At 37.8% G+C, this 17,465-nt stretch overlaps 1 protein-coding gene across 4 annotated transcripts in view; it reads right to left on the bottom strand.

The window, feature by feature from the left end:
* Positions 1 to 17,465, bottom strand: part of NBEAL1 (neurobeachin like 1) — a 79,330-nt gene that overhangs the window by 31,482 nt on the left and 30,383 nt on the right. For 3 of the 4 annotated variants that reach the window (XM_063162283.1, XM_063162284.1, XM_063162286.1), the window contains 18 exons: positions 15,731 to 15,817; positions 14,208 to 14,291; positions 12,601 to 12,699; positions 11,919 to 12,499; positions 11,222 to 11,354; positions 10,537 to 10,656; positions 9,083 to 9,386; positions 8,083 to 8,168; positions 7,679 to 7,768; positions 6,046 to 6,214; positions 4,932 to 5,065; positions 4,384 to 4,543; positions 4,185 to 4,287; positions 3,326 to 3,482; positions 2,684 to 2,842; positions 2,176 to 2,335; positions 1,810 to 1,898; positions 426 to 1,007 (listed from right to left, as the gene is read on the bottom strand). In XM_063162283.1, coding sequence (XP_063018353.1) covers positions 426 to 1,007; positions 1,810 to 1,898; positions 2,176 to 2,335; positions 2,684 to 2,842; positions 3,326 to 3,482; positions 4,185 to 4,287; positions 4,384 to 4,543; positions 4,932 to 5,065; positions 6,046 to 6,214; positions 7,679 to 7,768; positions 8,083 to 8,168; positions 9,083 to 9,386; positions 10,537 to 10,656; positions 11,222 to 11,354; positions 11,919 to 12,499; positions 12,601 to 12,699; positions 14,208 to 14,291; positions 15,731 to 15,817 — 3,297 coding nt within the window. The remainder of the gene's footprint in view (positions 1 to 425; positions 1,008 to 1,809; positions 1,899 to 2,175; positions 2,336 to 2,683; positions 2,843 to 3,325; positions 3,483 to 4,184; positions 4,288 to 4,383; positions 4,544 to 4,931; positions 5,066 to 6,045; positions 6,215 to 7,678; positions 7,769 to 8,082; positions 8,169 to 9,082; positions 9,387 to 10,536; positions 10,657 to 11,221; positions 11,355 to 11,918; positions 12,500 to 12,600; positions 12,700 to 14,207; positions 14,292 to 15,730; positions 15,818 to 17,465) is intronic. The other variant, XM_063162285.1, reaches the window with a different exon arrangement.

The following is a 17,465-nucleotide window of genomic DNA, read 5'->3' as shown; positions in this document are numbered from 1 at the left end:
CAAATATAAGAGACTGTAGCTAGCTTCTATGATGTAAAACAAGCTGCCTTTTAGCCACCCTAGATTTTTTCACAGCAAGTCTGCTGCACACCTCCTCTGGATGATAAAGGATGTTTAAATATAGAGGGAGTAGAGTTTGCAGGGATTTTTTTCAGTTTCTTGTGGTTGGGAGGTCGGCCTTATTTATTTGCTTTTTTGTTCTTTTTTTTTTTTTTAAAACACCAAAGCTACCCCAAGTGAACACTCAAAAAAAAAAGACACATTACAAAAGGAAGTACTCCTATTCACTATAAAAGAGGCATTTTGTTCACTTTCCTGTTGGATGATAGGAGGGACAAAAAAAAGTAATAATGATTCATTAGGGAGATTGAAAGAACAAAATGAAATTTTCAGGAGTTGGAGAAACCAGTCCCATAGGTACTTACTCCTTGGTTTTCAAAGAGAGAAAGCTCAGCAGCGAAGCCCACATCATTTGTAACACCCAGCTCTCTGTCAGGCTGCCCAGAGAAGGGCTTTGTGCTCTCTGTGGGTGAGGGAGTGCTGGGCTGGCTGTCTGTCATCTGATTCCCAATATCAGCCAGTTCATAAGAGTCAACACTGGACAAATCCAAACTCAAATGTGAAGGATTACTGTGCCACAGCCCTTCTCGGCCCTCTGAACCAAAAGACATCTCTGCTGTGGATGCATCTTCCAGTGGCATAACAGAGAAATGGGAAGGGGCATCCAGGGATTTGTTGTCTTCTAAACTCCACTGATCAAAGAGACCATTAACTGATGCAAAGCTGCCAGCTTTATCTCTCTCAGTTTTATCAGCTTGATGTTTCTGTAGCTCTTCAGTAGGAGGCTTTTTATCCTCTTCCCTGGAGGAATCAGTCCTGTTCTCCTTAAAGCCAATCCGGACATCTGAGTTCTCCTTCAGGAACAGTCTAACCAAAGTGTCCTGCCAGCCCAGCTGCTGAGAGATCTGTTGTGCTGCATCCAATTGGGAATGCAAAAGGTGCAAAATCTAAGGAACAGAAGATATCCCATATCTACACATTAATTTTAGCTTGTAACTGCATCCATCTGGCTTTTCAATTAAACATTTTACAATCTTTAAATTTCTTTACTTTTCTTACAACCTTATATAAAGTCATAATAAGCTAATAATAAGCAAACCAGCCACAAAGTAATTTTTTCTCATAAAAAAATATTGTTGATAAAAAAGAAAAAAAAAAGTAAAACATTCTCAAGAGAAAAGCTATAAAACCATATTGGTAAGTTGCCATATTTTAGCAACTCTTCTGCAACAATTCTTCCAAAAGCCAGTTATCTCAATAAATAATTCCATTCCCCCATAGTCTAAAAAAAATTCTCTAATAGAAAATATGCTTGATTAGGAACTATTAATAAAATTACAGTATTAATAGCTTATTAATAGCATACATTATAGTTTCACTTCTTCATTCTGGGAAACCTTAACAGACTATATGATGTCTCACAGCTACCATTCAGTACTAATTCCAGTGATACAAGCTTTGAGAAAACTCAGTAATTCAAGAAGCCTACTACCTCAAACCTGTAGAAAATACAAGCTATTTGAGAACCATGATAGAGGCTTCACTTTTTGTTTTGGCTTTTTAAAGTACTTGAGTACACAAAATACAACAGTAAGTGACAGATGGGTCTAATTTTTAAAATAAATCATTGCTAAAAAAACCAGTAACAACAAATACTGCCACTGTGTTTTAAAGAAATAATTTAGTTATTACACTGTACAGTTTATTGGTTTGAAGGACAGTACTCCAGTTCTAAAGAAGACAACTAACCTTTCTACAGATAATCACTCTCATGTTTATATCTGATCTATGAGCCAGATACACTACAGCTAGGAGATCTTTATAATTCACAGCAGGATCTGTAGGGAAGAAAGAAAAAAGCCACCATAAGCAATATCACACAAGAGAATGTAACAAATAAATATTTATAAATTGCCTTGGAAGTTATGACTGCATCCAAGGATAGTAAAAGGAACAAACTTCAGGGAACTAAGAAAATGTCAGCTGAGACTAATGGGAACTTGGAACAGAACAGCTCTATAAGCAACACCTCTGGCACTCCTCAACAAAAACCAGGGATGCTAGCCTCTGAGCAGCAGAAGAGTACTAATGTCAGATATAGCCCTTGCCAATTACCTGCATAGAGAACTTGGTTAAGAAGGTTTTTAATAAGAGAAACAGTAACATGGGATTCATTCAGGAGGAGTCCCAGCCCAGAGTACCCCACTTCTCTGAGCCTCATCCGGTGCTTGCTCCGCTCATAAACTTTGGTACATTTCAGCATCTCTTCCACAATCTGTAAGGAAAAGTAGACACAAATGCAAATTGAGCACAGAAAAGCAATCTTATCTCTCCAACTTGTGTATACTATAACATGCTGGTCCACAATTTTTAAAATTTATTTTACAAACTAACTAAAACAACATGGAGAGATTTTTAAAGATTCCAACACTATTTTAAGAGAACACATTCCTTTGTGACAACGCCATCTAGCTAACATAAGAGAAAAGAAAAAAGCAAACTTGGATGATCAGTATCTTTGTAATTACATACACTTCTGCCAGACCAAAGGAAATGCTCAAATTGATTTGAATGAATTTATGCTCAATTGATTAATTTAGGAACATATCATTCAATTAATTACCTTGAACACAAGTTCTCTAAGCCTGTCAGAGTATCTTTGATGCAATAACAGAGCATAAAGAATATCAGCATTCCCTGGTTCAAAGAGCAATAAAAAAAGCTGGTCTGGGGTTGGACTGGAATGAAGTAGGCTGAAGAGAACATCCAGAATTCCGCAGAGCTACAAAATGAAGACAAGAAAATTAATACACAGTTCATTTAGATTTCATGCTTTGTTTTAGGAAAATGTTCTTGGCTTTTAAGTTTTACCTTTGCTGGTTAATAGACATTCTGTGGCTCAGTATTAGTGCCTTTAAACAACTTGTAATACATTTTCTTCTCTCTATAGAATACCTTATCTCATTAAGCACGGACACAAAGCAAGATCAAGTGCTGCTGATGCCATAAAACAGAAACTATGTCATCCCAACTCCAGGTTGAAAACCAATTCATTTGGTTTTGTAAAGTAAGATAACTTTTCTAATGGCACATCCTTATCTTACCTACATCTAAACAGAACCACACATCAGCTAATACTTTGCTTGTGGTCATTTTCTTCTTCATTCACCCTTCTTTTAAGTACACAAGGCAAGATTTCTAAATGCCAAGATGCCAAACCAAATCATGTCCAGTTCAAACTGTTAATTTATGCCATGTTGCATACCTGCTCCTCGTCACTGGTGGCAGCTATGTATCCTACAATGCTCTGAATTTCTTCATGTGTTCCACCTTTGCTCAGGAAATATTTGATCAGTCCATACAGGGACGTCCGTATTGTCCTCAGGTCATCAGGAGCCAAATCACCATCTTTACAGCCAGTCCTGCTTACCAGCAGACCAAAAAGACAACCTAAGGAAGCTCTTCTTGGCTCATTAATAGCAATTTGATGGTGCCAGTTTGGAAATTTTTCATCTACCCAGGCATCGTGCACAAGCGTTCAATTTTTACTGAACTCAAGCAACTGAACAGAAATAATCAGATCAGGCTTTGCAAGTCTATCAAAGCCCTGAAATGCAGACTTGTACTGATCTGGATACAGGTCAGCATTGCAGGTTCCCACCTCCCACAGGAAACAGCAAAGTCTCTTGCCAGTTTTCCTCAAACACATAATTATATTCATAAGCAGATAAAAATCATCAGCACTGAAAGGTTAAAATTTTTAATTTCTAAAGAAGTCTTACTTCAAAATTCTACAAGCATTTAAAAAAACTTAAAATGCTAAACTTTTTATAATGGTAATGATCTATGACTTAATTTGCATTGTTTAACTACAATTTTGTAGTTTTAATTACTTCGACAGGCACTCCTAGTGTCACTGACAAACTTTACATAATCTTAGCATAAAAATTCAAGGCAAGGCAAAGTAGTAAATCAAATGGGAAAAAAAAATTAATGCAATTTTGTAAACAAAATCAACCAACAAAATTCAACCTGTGGTTTTATTTATTGATTTTAGAATGATGGCAAAAAACTCCAAGAGCCACACAAAATAAATGAGGAGTCAGAAGTAGTAAAACTCATACCCATAATAAATCCTGAGTGTGTCTAGAAGAAACTGCACACCATACTTCTTTCTGAAGAGCCTTCTACTGTCCTTGATGATTGTAGAAAGATACTGTATATGTCCTACAACATAAAGGTTTCTTTTAGAACCAAGATAAGGATTTGTGTCATGTGAAGAGTCCTGTGCCTTCTCACAGCTGCCTGAGGCCAAGAGCTCACCAATTCTGAAGGGAAAGTCACCACTGTTCCAGATGCTGAAGTCAAAAAGCAAGTGGTGATACATCTGTTGCAAAAGCTGCATGTTCTTTTCTACCGAGACTTGTTCTATCAGCAACTGTACAGCCATCAGGACATTCACATCCATTAAGATGCTTGGCACCTTGCAAAATAAAAACAGGTGTCAGCACTCACAATACTGAATGTTCTAATAAAATTTTATTTTAAAAAATGGAAGTTTAAGTTTCTTTTATCTTCTACAGCAATGTCTGCTTCATTAAAGCAATAAAATAAACACAAAAGTAGTCTAATTTGAATAACCAAACAACACAATATCTATATCAAAAAACCAGAACATTACAGAAAATGAAACATTGTATTTCATTTTGCAGATAAATACCAACTTCTCACACCTTTTTGCTTTTAGAAACACAAGAAATAAAATTCTTACTAAGGAGGCCTTTAAAGACTGTGGCAATCTGGCTATGCTTCAAAATCAGAACCTCATCCACAAAATTCATTACTAAATGATGTTTCTCAAGTTTGCTCACCTTCTGTAACAAGGCTCCTAGGGTGGCAACTCCATGGGAGTGAATGAGATTTTCTTGATTAACATGATGTCCCTGAATAAAGTGTTTTATCATCAAAATGAAAGTTGCAACTATGTTCTTCTCCAGACGTGCTTCTGCAGAACAGAACAACAGTAGCAAAAGTCTTATGGTTTATCATTGGATCACTGCATAAAAATAGAGGGGAAAAAGTAAAATCAACTGTTTATATTCCTCACTACTTCCTGAACTTCTCAGCTCCTGTTCCTCAGCTGTAGCCTGTCTTTAGATTTTTTCCTGCGCAGAATCATAGCCATTCTACGCCTCTCCAGAGCAAAGTGATCCCAGTCCTGACTTCAGTTGCTTCATCCACGACTGTAGGTTACAAACTTTGTTACAATCTTTTGCAAATGCTGTTATTTTCCCTCTGTAGCTGCAAACTGACACTTCCTAGCCATGGTATGCAAAAAATTAGAGACAGAGAAGACCTATTTTTTTCACTCTTCCCCATCATTTCATCTGTGTAAAAGAGTAGTGTTCTGCCTTGCAAGGTTTGCTTTCTCAGTAGTTTTTGTTAAGGTCAAAGTTAATTCTCAATATTAGCAAAGCTTTAAAAAAATCTATTCTTAAATATGTGACTATGTGTGGAAGAGGCAGGAGCCTGAATATTTCATTAAGAAAATATAAGTTTGGCTAAAGGCTAAATAGTGCAGTTCTGATGCTGCTGTCCCCACATGCCTGTGTGACCCAGCTCTCAAGCTGTAGGAAAGCTTCTCCTGTTGATATTATTAAGTTTTACATCAAACAATTTCTCAAAATAATCAGAATAGAAATTAAAACAATGTCATACCTTGGCACCTCTAACAGTAAATTATGAAAAGAAAAATAATGTTATTAAATATATCTATACTTGAAATATGTTATATTATTTTTTTATATAGTGCTGAACTCCTGGTATTCAGTATCCATGTCAGGTATCTAGAAACAGAAAGAGCCTTTCAGCTTTACACAGATGCTCTGGAAAATTCAGCACATAATAAACAGACTTCTGTCATTCAAAAAAAGGACTTGTAAAATCAAGCTCAAAAATTAGGTCACTTCAACTTCACTTTCCTACCTGATGCCTTTGGGGATGAAAAGACCACCCAGTCACCCTCTACAGGAGTTACAAGTTCTGGAGGCAGAACTTCTCCATCAGACTTCTCAGGCATCTGTGCACCAAGAAAGCTGATCTGCTCCAGCAATGGAAACAGCACATTCATCCCACCAATACAGTTGATCATATCCTGAATCAAGAGAAAAGGCAGGATAAACATCACCATAAATAAAACCCCTTCCATTATAACAAAAATTTACTCTGCATACAAGAGTACTCACAAACCAATCAGAATGTCTCACAGGCCACTTACACATGGGCCATCCTCTCAGCTCTTGTTCTGAAAGTACATTTTGTACATTTCCTTCCTCCACCCCCCATATAAATACTGAAAACTGAAGGACACAAAATCTGCTGAATATATTTTAAAAACCAGAAAAAACATCTCTGTGATTTCTAAGTTACTTGCAGCAAGCAGCAAGAGAAGACTATAAGATTGTACACATCTCTGTTTTAATCATCTTCATGCAACATTTCAACTTCAGGCAATTAAATAATACAATTTTTTTAAAATAACTCTACACATACATCAATTCTAAGCCTCTCCTTAAAATTCAAGTCTCCTAAGTCCCCTTTTATCCCCTTCTTCTCACAAGTGGAGATAGCACAAGACAGTCCCTGGAGGTGCTTAAGGACAGACTGGATTTGGCACTTAGTGCCACAGTCTGGTTAACAAGATGGTGTTTGGTCACAGGTTGGACTTGATGACCTCAGAGGATGTTTCCAATTTAATTGATTCTGGATTCTGTTGTTCAAACAATGCTTCTTGTGGTAAGGTATAATATATTCCAAACACAAGATTTCACAACCACTTCAAATCATTTCAAAATCAGGGTTTTAGCAAGCTAGTCAGAGACACCCACTCATTTCCCCAGCTTGGTCCAGAGACAAATACTGTGGAACCCATTAATGGGCAAAGAGGACAAATCAAAGTATTAGAACTATTCACATCATAGCAAATTAACTAACGAGTGTCTGAATTTTCTTAACATTAGTGTCAGCAAGTGGCTCTAGAGATATGCACAGTGTATATATACAGTGAGATACATGCACACTGGACATGTAGTGTGCAGCTCCAACAGTATTACCTTATTAATCAGTTTGCTAGTACAGTCAATTGTTCACAGTTCTTGGAAAAAAAGGCAGATCTTATTTATAGTGCATATATTTTCCTCAAGATGAAAAAATGTGGTATTCTACTGACAAGTCCCAAGTGTTAACCAAACCCTAGTAATCTTCATCTAACTCAAAGTTTATGACAAAGAAAACCATGACAGAATTCCCTAGAGATGACAAAATGCTCTTGATACACAACGTGCATTCAACATTATTATGAAGAATTGTCAGCTACCACAAAATATCTTCATGTACTGTGACAGTAAAAGCAGTGGCACTCATAAGTTCTCAATAAATGTAATGTAAAGGCAACACTACTCCACCTACAGCATTAGCCCATGAATTCTCAGTATAAAAACATGGTGTATCATATATAATTTGCATTATGATAATAACTTCCGGCATTCCAAAAGTTAGAGGAACACACACAGCCACTGTCAGTTTTACATCAGGTTCTGCCTCTTTACAACACATTTACCTTGATGTCCCAATTCACTACTTTGTTTCCAGTTAGTCTTCCATGTAAAAGATTTGCAGACAGGTCAAGGCAAATTGGGTTTCTGCAGGCCTGTTAAACAAATAAAGAAGACATGATGTCATCAAGCATCTACAGATGCTTGAACACAAGATTTTCTGCCAATGTGTTGATATTAAAGTATTTAAACAACGTGAAACCCTTAGAATAAAACATATGCCATTTTAGATTTGACATTCTCTATTGTACAAGATAATTCCATCCTTTTGCCAAACCTACTATGTCTGCACAAGACTACAGTTTAAGAAAGCTCTCACTGCTCCTTATCTTCCCATAAAAGCCACAGTGCAAACACTGAAAGCAATGCACATTGTGTAGTCAAACAGAAATTATGTCCTGTTTCATACCTTTGGTGTATAATGAAGCAGCACCTTACTGGGGAGGTCTGCTACTTCAGCTTCTTGAGACTTCCATGGAGTTAAACAGTTTGGACCTATTAAAAAAAGGTATATAAAATCATAACATATTTTAAGAGTCCAGTGGTTAATAATGTTGCCCTTTACAAATGTTATAATACCAAACATGTAGGAAGAACAAATGGGACAGTCCGAACCGTATCTATTTCAGACATGCTTCGAAGTAGAGTTTCTATGATTTAAATCATGTTTCAGAGGGTATGCTTAAAAAGGAACACATTCTACATGAAATGCTAAACTGCACAAAGAAGAGGTGTTTTTATACCTTCAAGCAGCTCTCATGTTTGTCTGTACAAACACCTATCTCATATTTGTCACTAATCTCTGTCATCAAGCCTAAACGCCCACAAAATTAGCAAGCTTTAAGATAGTTTTGTTTAGCAATACAAAATATTTCCTTTAAATGATGCAAGTGTTTTAATACCAATCTATAACAACCTTGAGTTATTATGCAACTTAATACCTTTCACACTTTGAACTGTACAACATAGCTTTCAGAGTATTTTCTTCAAAATGACCACTTAATTATTTATTCTGATGGGAAAATCCTCAAGCATATATCACCTTTAAGTGGCCTAATAAATAAGGGCAATACTTTCAAAGAGTCTCAACTGTAACCACGTGTAGGCAAAGGGTAGCAAAAATTCAGAAATTTACAAGTGAAATTATTACCTAATGTTTTAATTTTGCAGGTCTGCTCATATGATAAACAGATGAGCTTAAGCAAATATAACATTTTAAAATCAAACCTCATAACATACTTATTAAATGTTACACTTATTTGCTTTAAAGCCCTCTCACTTAGGTCAGCTCTGCAGTTCTTCTGGATTGTAAGTTCTTCATTATGTGTCTGTGTAGAGCAAAGCTTAATGGGGTCTAGTTCATAACTCATTCCTTTTACTTTGCTAAAACCAGAACAATCACCACTTACCTGCTAAATATAAAGCTTTCACCTGAGAAGGTTGCAGGGCTTCATGAAAGACAATAACTGATCCAAGTTGGCCCTCCAAAGACGTTGGACACCCCCATTCACTGTCCTGAGTCCCTGCTGAGATCATTTTGGTGATGAACTCTGGTTTTCCAAGCACCCCACCCCAAGCTCCTGGAGCGAGAATGCCCCCAAGGGACGTCCGGTGGGGCATGACTGGGGAGGAAAAAGGGGGATCTGGTATCTGAGAGGGAGGAGGAGTTGTTGTTCTTTGACCAGCTGAACCAATGCAGCAAGAAGTGAAAGACTGGAGAGTCATACATGGAAGAAAGAAAACAAAACAAATACTGTAAATCTACACTTGAATCTGAAGACTGCATCCAGCAAATCTGAACTAAATAAATGAAACCCCAAACAACAAGTTCTGTCAAGCCTTGAAGAGCAAGCAATCCATCACAGTAGGCCAAAAATCAGAGCATATACTTCTCATAATAGGAGAGAACACCCTTTCTCCAACTAAGAGCAATTTGGTTACCTCAAGTGCTGCATGACCTCTGGCAGGAGCACAGCAAGAAGGACAGTGCTCCTGATACCCTCTGTAAACACTCCTCTTCTGCATTATATTCCAAAATACTAGCCCAGCATGTCTGCTACTGCACATCTCATATCAGTTAGTCCATTCAAACAGATGCTCTCATGGTAAAATTACCTGCCCTACTTCTAATTACGTTGAGATTTACAATAGATAGGCCAAAACCCAGGGTTTTATCTTGAAATGAAAACTACACTTTCTCTCATTTTTAAGTAAGTTTTATATTGATTGTACCATTACAGCATGCAAGTTAACTGTTTTCTCAGCATACTTAACAAAATATCGAAATAGAACTTAGAAAAGAGGGAAGAATGTTGGGTATTATAGCCCAGTTTAATATAAATTTGTTTCCCAAAAGGAATGAACAAAGCTTACAGAGGAAATTAAACATGACATACATTCATTTTGATTGGTAGTGTATTGCTAAATGTGTATACATCCAAAATGGTTAGATTAACTGCACATAAAGTGCTTATTCAGTTACTAAAGGAATGAGGAATAGCATACTAAGGAAACACTCAAAAAAACCCCAGTAAAAATACATGAAAATAACGGGGAATATTCCCCATTGAGTACTGTTACATCAATCCTACTGGTAGAGCTGCCAGTTATTATGATGTCATCATAAATTATGTCAATATGCTCAGGCAATTATTTTGAGGATAACCCCACTACTTAATGTCACCTAGTAGACTTTTTTGTTTTTAAACAGAGATGACTAAACAAAAATTACTTAATGGTTAGTTATACTCCAAAAGGATAATTCTGGACAGTATCCATGGCTGAACATTACTAGCAGCAGTCTGCAGAATCACTGCTGTATGAGAGCTCATCCCACCAGGCAATGGCTCAGAAGGGAACTTACTTCATTCATAGCAGGGAATCGAAGTGGGGCAGAGACCTTCTGCTGTCCATTGACATAGATATACACAAGGCTCTGACCAAAGGGCCTCTTTCCAGGCACATGGACAATAGTTATGTTGTGCTGGTTAAGCAATAAAAAATAATTAAGTCATTATTAAGAGCAGTGAAATTACTATATGAAGCTATTTAACTTTATCTCTACTAAGCTGGTGAGGAAAGCACGTAAGAAAGTAAATCCAAAGCATCAAAAAGAATATAACAAGAACATCTGCTCATTCTCTTTCAAAGGAGTGAATGTAATGTTTACATATAAACAGGTTTTGGAAGAGAAAGATACAGCTCTTTCATAGTAATGCACATCAGTTCTTAAGTATAGGAATAGAAAAGGGTAATGCAGAGACAGCACCACAGCCACTTATGCCTGTTTTAATTTAATATCAAAACCTCTAATGCTGCAACAAACTTAATCAACAAAAATGCCTAACATACATGCATAAGTTAGCTCAATCAACAACTAATCTATGTGAAAATTGCTTGTATTATTTGAGATTAAAACTGCTCTTATGCGATGAATTACCGCAATATTATAAAACAGACTATTTGTTAAATGATCAAAAAAACATAATTTTGACTTCTGAGCTAACAATACTGTCCTAAACAAAGTGTTTGTCAGTATCAAATCTTACCCAGAGAGAGTCAAAAAAACAATGGTCAGGCAGCATCACTGTTGCATATTCCCTCTTTGTGCACACTGCAACCACCAATACCCCTGAGCACGTAATAAAGGCTTCAAACCCCATACCACTTCCTGTAAAAAAGCTACAAGAGACACACAATCAAGGACTTGCTTCATCAAAACTACCACCTAACAATACACTCATTAAGAAGAAAATCCACTCAAGTTGTTTGGTGGTGGTGCAATATTTACTATGTGACTGCTACTTATCTTATTAAAAGAAAAAAAAAGACCAAAAAGACATTTTGTTTGCTTCTATTAGTACCTAAGAAGTTAAATTACATCAAGAAACATTCATGTTAATATGCACTATTTAAGCAGCATGAAGGTGCCTTCTCACTTGTGCACTTATACAAATCCAGAGTTCATTACATTTGCAACAAACCGTGTGAAAGTTTATCCTGGTGAACCTTCCCGCAATTTGAGGTTATGGATGTTGAAACTGCAGATGACAAGACATTACAACAGAGGAACTACACTAAAGTTCTGTAACAGAACTTGGCTGTGTTGACAGCTGAAAGCTCTCCCTCTCCCAGAGCAGCATTAAGTATTGCCTTTGATGAAGATAAGCAGAAGCAGCACATGCCACGGTACCAAAGCCACAGGGCACAGATGGCCCAGCCCTGCAGGCTGTAGCATAGCTGTACCTGTAGAGCTGCTTCCTCTTGCCGCTTTTGCCCATCGAGCCGGGCTCCACCCGGTCCTGGTCGAGGCAGAGCCAGGCGTTGAAGGAGAAGGCGGAGCCCGGCCACCGGTGGATGGCGGGCAGGGCGATGCCGGCCATGCTGTGGTGCAGGTCGAAGTACTGCAGGGCGCTGGTCAGGCCCTGCTTGCGCGCCATGGCCAGCAGCGCGCGCATCACCGGCACCACGTAGGGGTGCGCGCCCCGCGGCTCCTCCGGCCGCAGCAGCCGCACCAGCTGCAGCAGCTCTTCTGAGCCCATGGACTGGCTCCCCAAGGAGCCCAGCAGGGCAATCAGGTTCTCTGCGCAGGTGCAGTGCAGCACCGAGTGGGAATTGAGGGTCTCGATGATGCGGATGACCATGTTTGCGTTGACGCACGTGGCACGGCTCTGCCTGTCAATGCAGCAGATTCGCCTCAACCAATTGGAGATGAAAATCTGCAGCTCGTGGGATTCTAGCTCTGGAAGCCACTGGATGAGCAGCAATAAGGGCTGGACATTACTAATGCCTAGTATCCCAACAGCCATGTGGTCACCTTCAACAGCCTGAAAAACAGCAGGGAACTCAGACATGAAACACAATAAGACGGGGCCAGAAGTATTCTTGAAAGATGAAAGATTTCTGCTTCAAAGCAAGCACAGCTCACCATATTCATGAGTTCCTCCAGCAATTCCCGTGACGGCTGACCCAGTGATTTCAGTACCTCATATATGTGTGCATACCCAATCCTCTCCTTGAAGACCTCCTGAGGATAAAAATTCCCATCTCACTAACAAGTAAAATGGACAAAAACTGCTTGTCTACTGCAGCAGGTAGACAAGCAACTCTTAATTTTAATTTAGACAGTTTAATGCAATATTGGACACACAATAATTAGAATGTAATAATTACAGGTTAGAAATCTATTTTTGATAACCTGTTCAATCTACTGTCTCTAGAATGCTGCAGATGAGAAGCATTTCACTGTAGCACACAGATAAATAACAGCTCAAAGTTGTATTTTATTAATTACCTATAAAGAATATAACTACTTTGGTATAACCCAAATGTTAATAATATCACAATGAATAAAGAGCTTAGTTTTTCATCTTTTTAGTGCAAACTATAGCTTGAAATATTTGCACTGAAACACAGAAATATTCAAATATTAATCTTTCAATAAAAAACTTTCCTAAAGCAGATTAAAAACCACCTATCCTAAAAACTTTAAAAAATTAGAGAAGCATTCCACAGAAGTTTTACTGAAAACTAACGATTTTACAAGAAAAAAAATTAACCAGCAAAGCTCAAATGGTAGTATCCATTTATGGTTCAATTATTAAACAGCTAATACATCATATGGAATGGATACTCTTCTCCTGGCTCTAGTTTGTGTTGAAATGACTTTTTTTAAAAATAATAAATCTTTTAGCAGAAGTGAGGTGATTACTTAGGTAAACATGAAAAGAAAAAATACACATATTGCAGTAGAAGTACAATTGAAAACTCTGACTCTCTGTGAATTCCAGCTAGGCCCCATCTCCAACATACAACTCTTCCCAGGCTTTCCAGAGTCAGTGGAGAAATAAACACCTTCAGTAAAGCTCTGGAGGAGCATAATAGATCCTATTGTCTCTCCCTTAGGCTGTACTGCAAGTAGCAAAAAAATAAATGATTCCCACTCCTCCTTCATCCTCCACTGGACAGTCACATCCCTTTACCTGTGCCAAGTCCAGGGGATCATTCAGCCAAGGGTAGAATTGAATTAACTCAGCAACCCAGGAATAAATATACTGTTTTCCCATGGGTTCTGCTTCCAGACAGAATCACAAACTAACCACAACCTATCCATTTACCAAATCACAAGAATAACTACCAGGGAAGGGCACAGGGCAATAGCATGACCACCATCTGGACAGCAATACTGTCTTGGCTTGCTTTAAAGCCTTATAAAGCTACCACACAAACAGCTGCCTGAAAATTCCTCTAAATACCCACTAAGTCTACCCCATATATCCATGAGACAAGTAACAATGCCCTTTCTTTATAAAGGTTCCAACTGCCAGCATACTCAGATCTTCCAGTTTTGGTAGAAAGATGACTCAGTGTTCAGCCATCAGACACATATAAAGGGATAAGAAATGCTAATCAGCTATTCCTATCTGGCATGAATGTGTGAGCACAATCTGCTCATCTCCATTAGCAAGTTCCATCAAGGTACAACTGGAAACAGACGAAGAAGCTGCAAACTGCCCTGTGCATAGACACTGTTACCTTTGCAGCTGGAGACTTGTGCATTACTGCTGTGAGGGCTTGAATGGTTGACACTGCCAAGGAGTCCAGGTGTCCCTGAAACACCTGAAAGGAGCAGGTACAGAAGTCATATAACACATGCAAAGACAGTTCAGCTCCAACATATGCGCTTGCCCTCCTGCCAGGAGGGAAACCAAGAGTTTGCTAACATGCTTCAAAAATCATCTCCCCACCAGCCAAAATTTCAAACCCCACAGCCTACAAGGAGTTACATCACAGTAGACAACTAACCACAGACTTCAAGAGGAGAGAAGCATTCGCAACACAAACCGCACCTCAAATATTCTGATGGACAAACAAGTTTTCCTCATGCGTCTAATGGACAACCTCAAGAGGGAGGGAGGAAAACCATTAGAAATTTCTTGCAGTGTGTGTGCTGCTGGAAAATCAGCATCTGCAGTTCATATCAAGTGACTTATTCTCCATCCACGGCCCTGCAAACCAATGCAGCACAGACACATCCCCAGAATCTAAGAGATAAGTCACACCAGCACAGTTAGGTGGCTGCCTCACCCATAGCCTCATTGCATTGATTCAACAACTCTCTCTCCAATTTAAGTAATTTTTTGAGGTTTTTTTCTATAATTCTTGTTTATATTGATATTTCTATGATGGTTTTAAGAACAAAAATGTTGAAGCACTCTTTTGCATCCATCAGTAAACCTAATTAGCAACACTGTGCAAACAAACATACTGTTTCATCATCTCTGAAAAATGATGTGCACCTCAGACATATTTTGAAAGTGAAATGTCAAGAATTAAGTGAAATGTCAAGATTATTAGATGTGAAGAAACATTTACATATGGTTAAAGCGTTGTGCTGTGTCCAAAAGCCAAAGCTATTAGTTAAAAATCACAATTTGTAAATAACCATCCCTTGTATTCAGCTTTTTTTTACATTTTTAATCAGAACAAATAATTCTACTATAAAATTTATATAAAAGTTGGCATTTGTAACTTTCCACAGTATTTGGGAAAAGTGAAGCAACAGGCTATTCCTACCTCCCTGATTCAGCCTGTCCATTGTTTTGTGAACATCTGTTCTTGATGACAAGCTAAGAACCAGGACACCAAACACAACCATTGAGATTTCACAAACAAGGCCCCAGAATCCAAAACACCACAGTGCTGAGACAAAGATCAAAAAAGAGGAAAAGGAGGGGAAAAAGAATCACCATCAGGCCGAGAAAATTAATTTGGATCTCATTCATGTGCTTCACCTTTTCCTTAAAAGAAGCATAACTGATGTTCATTCTATTGCCAGTATCTGCAGTTTGAAGCAGATGAATAAAACATAGGCTGAATTCAATCTGTTATTCAGAAAAATAATTTTCTAGAGACAGGAACTGCTGATCTCTGCAGCATCAAAAGTTCATCTTGCTGCAGAAGGCTTAAGGAGGATGGTTAAGGTGAAGCACAGGAATCAATTTTCCTGTGATTGTGTCTTGACTTCAACTGAAGCAAAATACAGTTTAGGTAGGTACCTGGTCCTCATTCATTTCTGTCAGTAATTTGTTGGTAAGGTCTTTCTCACTCTTGTCTGCCACTTTATTGTTAGCATTTAAAAACAGCTGTTAGAAACAGAGACAAGAATAATGGAAATAATTGCATCAAACAGTTACCTGCAGCCAAATCTGTGGAGGCTGCCTTAAATTTGTATTTCACATACAAAAACAAAAATGGGGGAAAAAATACTGATGATTACATTGTATTTTTGCAAAAGAGTAATTACTTAAAAAAAAAAGAAAGAAAATATGTAAGCACTGAGACAAAGAGAGATTTATCTGGAATTTGTACTCATCTCTGGCTTAGCAACTGTGATTTCATTCACAATAAGCAACATGACAGAGCTGTAAGAAATTTACTTGTAAGAAATAAAGACAACAGTGGAGCATTAACAAGGAAATGGATACAAATGTTTCATCATTTTCCACTTATGTTTCAGTCTAGGTGAAAGCTGAAGATACCTAGACAGAATATGTTCATCTTCAAACAGCACAGTAGCAGAATTTCTGGGGCACACAGTCTTTGGGACAGGAAGAAGGGCAAAATATCTCTGCCATCATCCTAAGAAGCAGACAGGTTGCAAGTAGCTTCAAATCAAACATACACCTATACTGCATCTTTAGCTAAGGAACTGCTCTGTGTTCAGTAGCTAAATTCCTAGTCAGTACCTGAATTTGACAGTTTCAAACTCACCTAAATTCATAATCAATTGCAGACAATTTGTGTGCCAAATTTAGCTGTAACACAATCAGGACTAAGATTTACCTCCTTCTGTATTAAAAAAACCAAAAATCTCTGATCAAAATGTTTTAAAACTTGCTTTAAAAAATATAAACCCTTTCCTTCAGTGGGTAAACCCTAAGCATTTCTTTTCCCACAAACACACACACACGTTTTGCTCCATTATCTGCTAGCTCAGTCTCCCTGAAGAGGAACAACCTAAGAAATCAACTTCCATAAATTTGGCCAAAACAAAGGACAACATTGAAGATATTACTTTGACTTACATAGGTGTGAAAGCACATTGTTAGAAACACTTTGAAAGGTACATCACAGTCAAGAGCACTCAACAATGCAGAGTAACTATAATATGTCTCAGAGGACTATAACATTAGCAAGAATAAGAACATTAAACAAACGCAAACGGAGACAATGAAAAAATAAAGATGTCATCAAACTTTTGGTATGAGTTGCTTCATTTCTCATAAGGCATGTGAAAAGGAAAAATAGATTACTTTTTACAAGGTCTACAAGGTCTTAATTTTTCCATTTAAAAGCTGTTAAAAAACCACATTTTTTTCTTTTAATCAGACATACTGTCAGAGGTCATTGCGCTTTGCTCAAAGTCTGACCTCTGAGATAGTTAAACAGATGAGAAAAGATTCAGCACTGACAAACCAGATTGTTAAATGACTCTCAGTACAGAATAAGCACCTCCTGAAACCTCTAAATTACAGTCCCTCTTTATGGATATCACTGGCAAAAAGTGACATCCGGATCATCAAAACTTAACCAAGCAGTTTTGAAAAGCTTTTGTGCAGATCTCTAACCCTAAAGCATAGCTAAGGAAAGACAGTTGCCTATGAGCCTTAAAACCAGCAAACAAAATTAAAAAAAGGATTTACATCTCAGAAGATTGTAATACTGCAAATTATTAGGAAGTATGAGTAGAAATACAGCTTTAAACACCCCAAGTTCTTTGGGATATCTAGA

This window comes from Melospiza melodia, chromosome 8 (assembly GCF_035770615.1).
Source record: "Melospiza melodia melodia isolate bMelMel2 chromosome 8, bMelMel2.pri, whole genome shotgun sequence".
NCBI lineage: Eukaryota > Metazoa > Chordata > Aves > Passeriformes > Passerellidae > Melospiza > Melospiza melodia.
The sequence above is the reverse complement of the archived record's forward strand: the minus strand, read 5'-3'. Positions and strand labels throughout refer to the sequence as shown.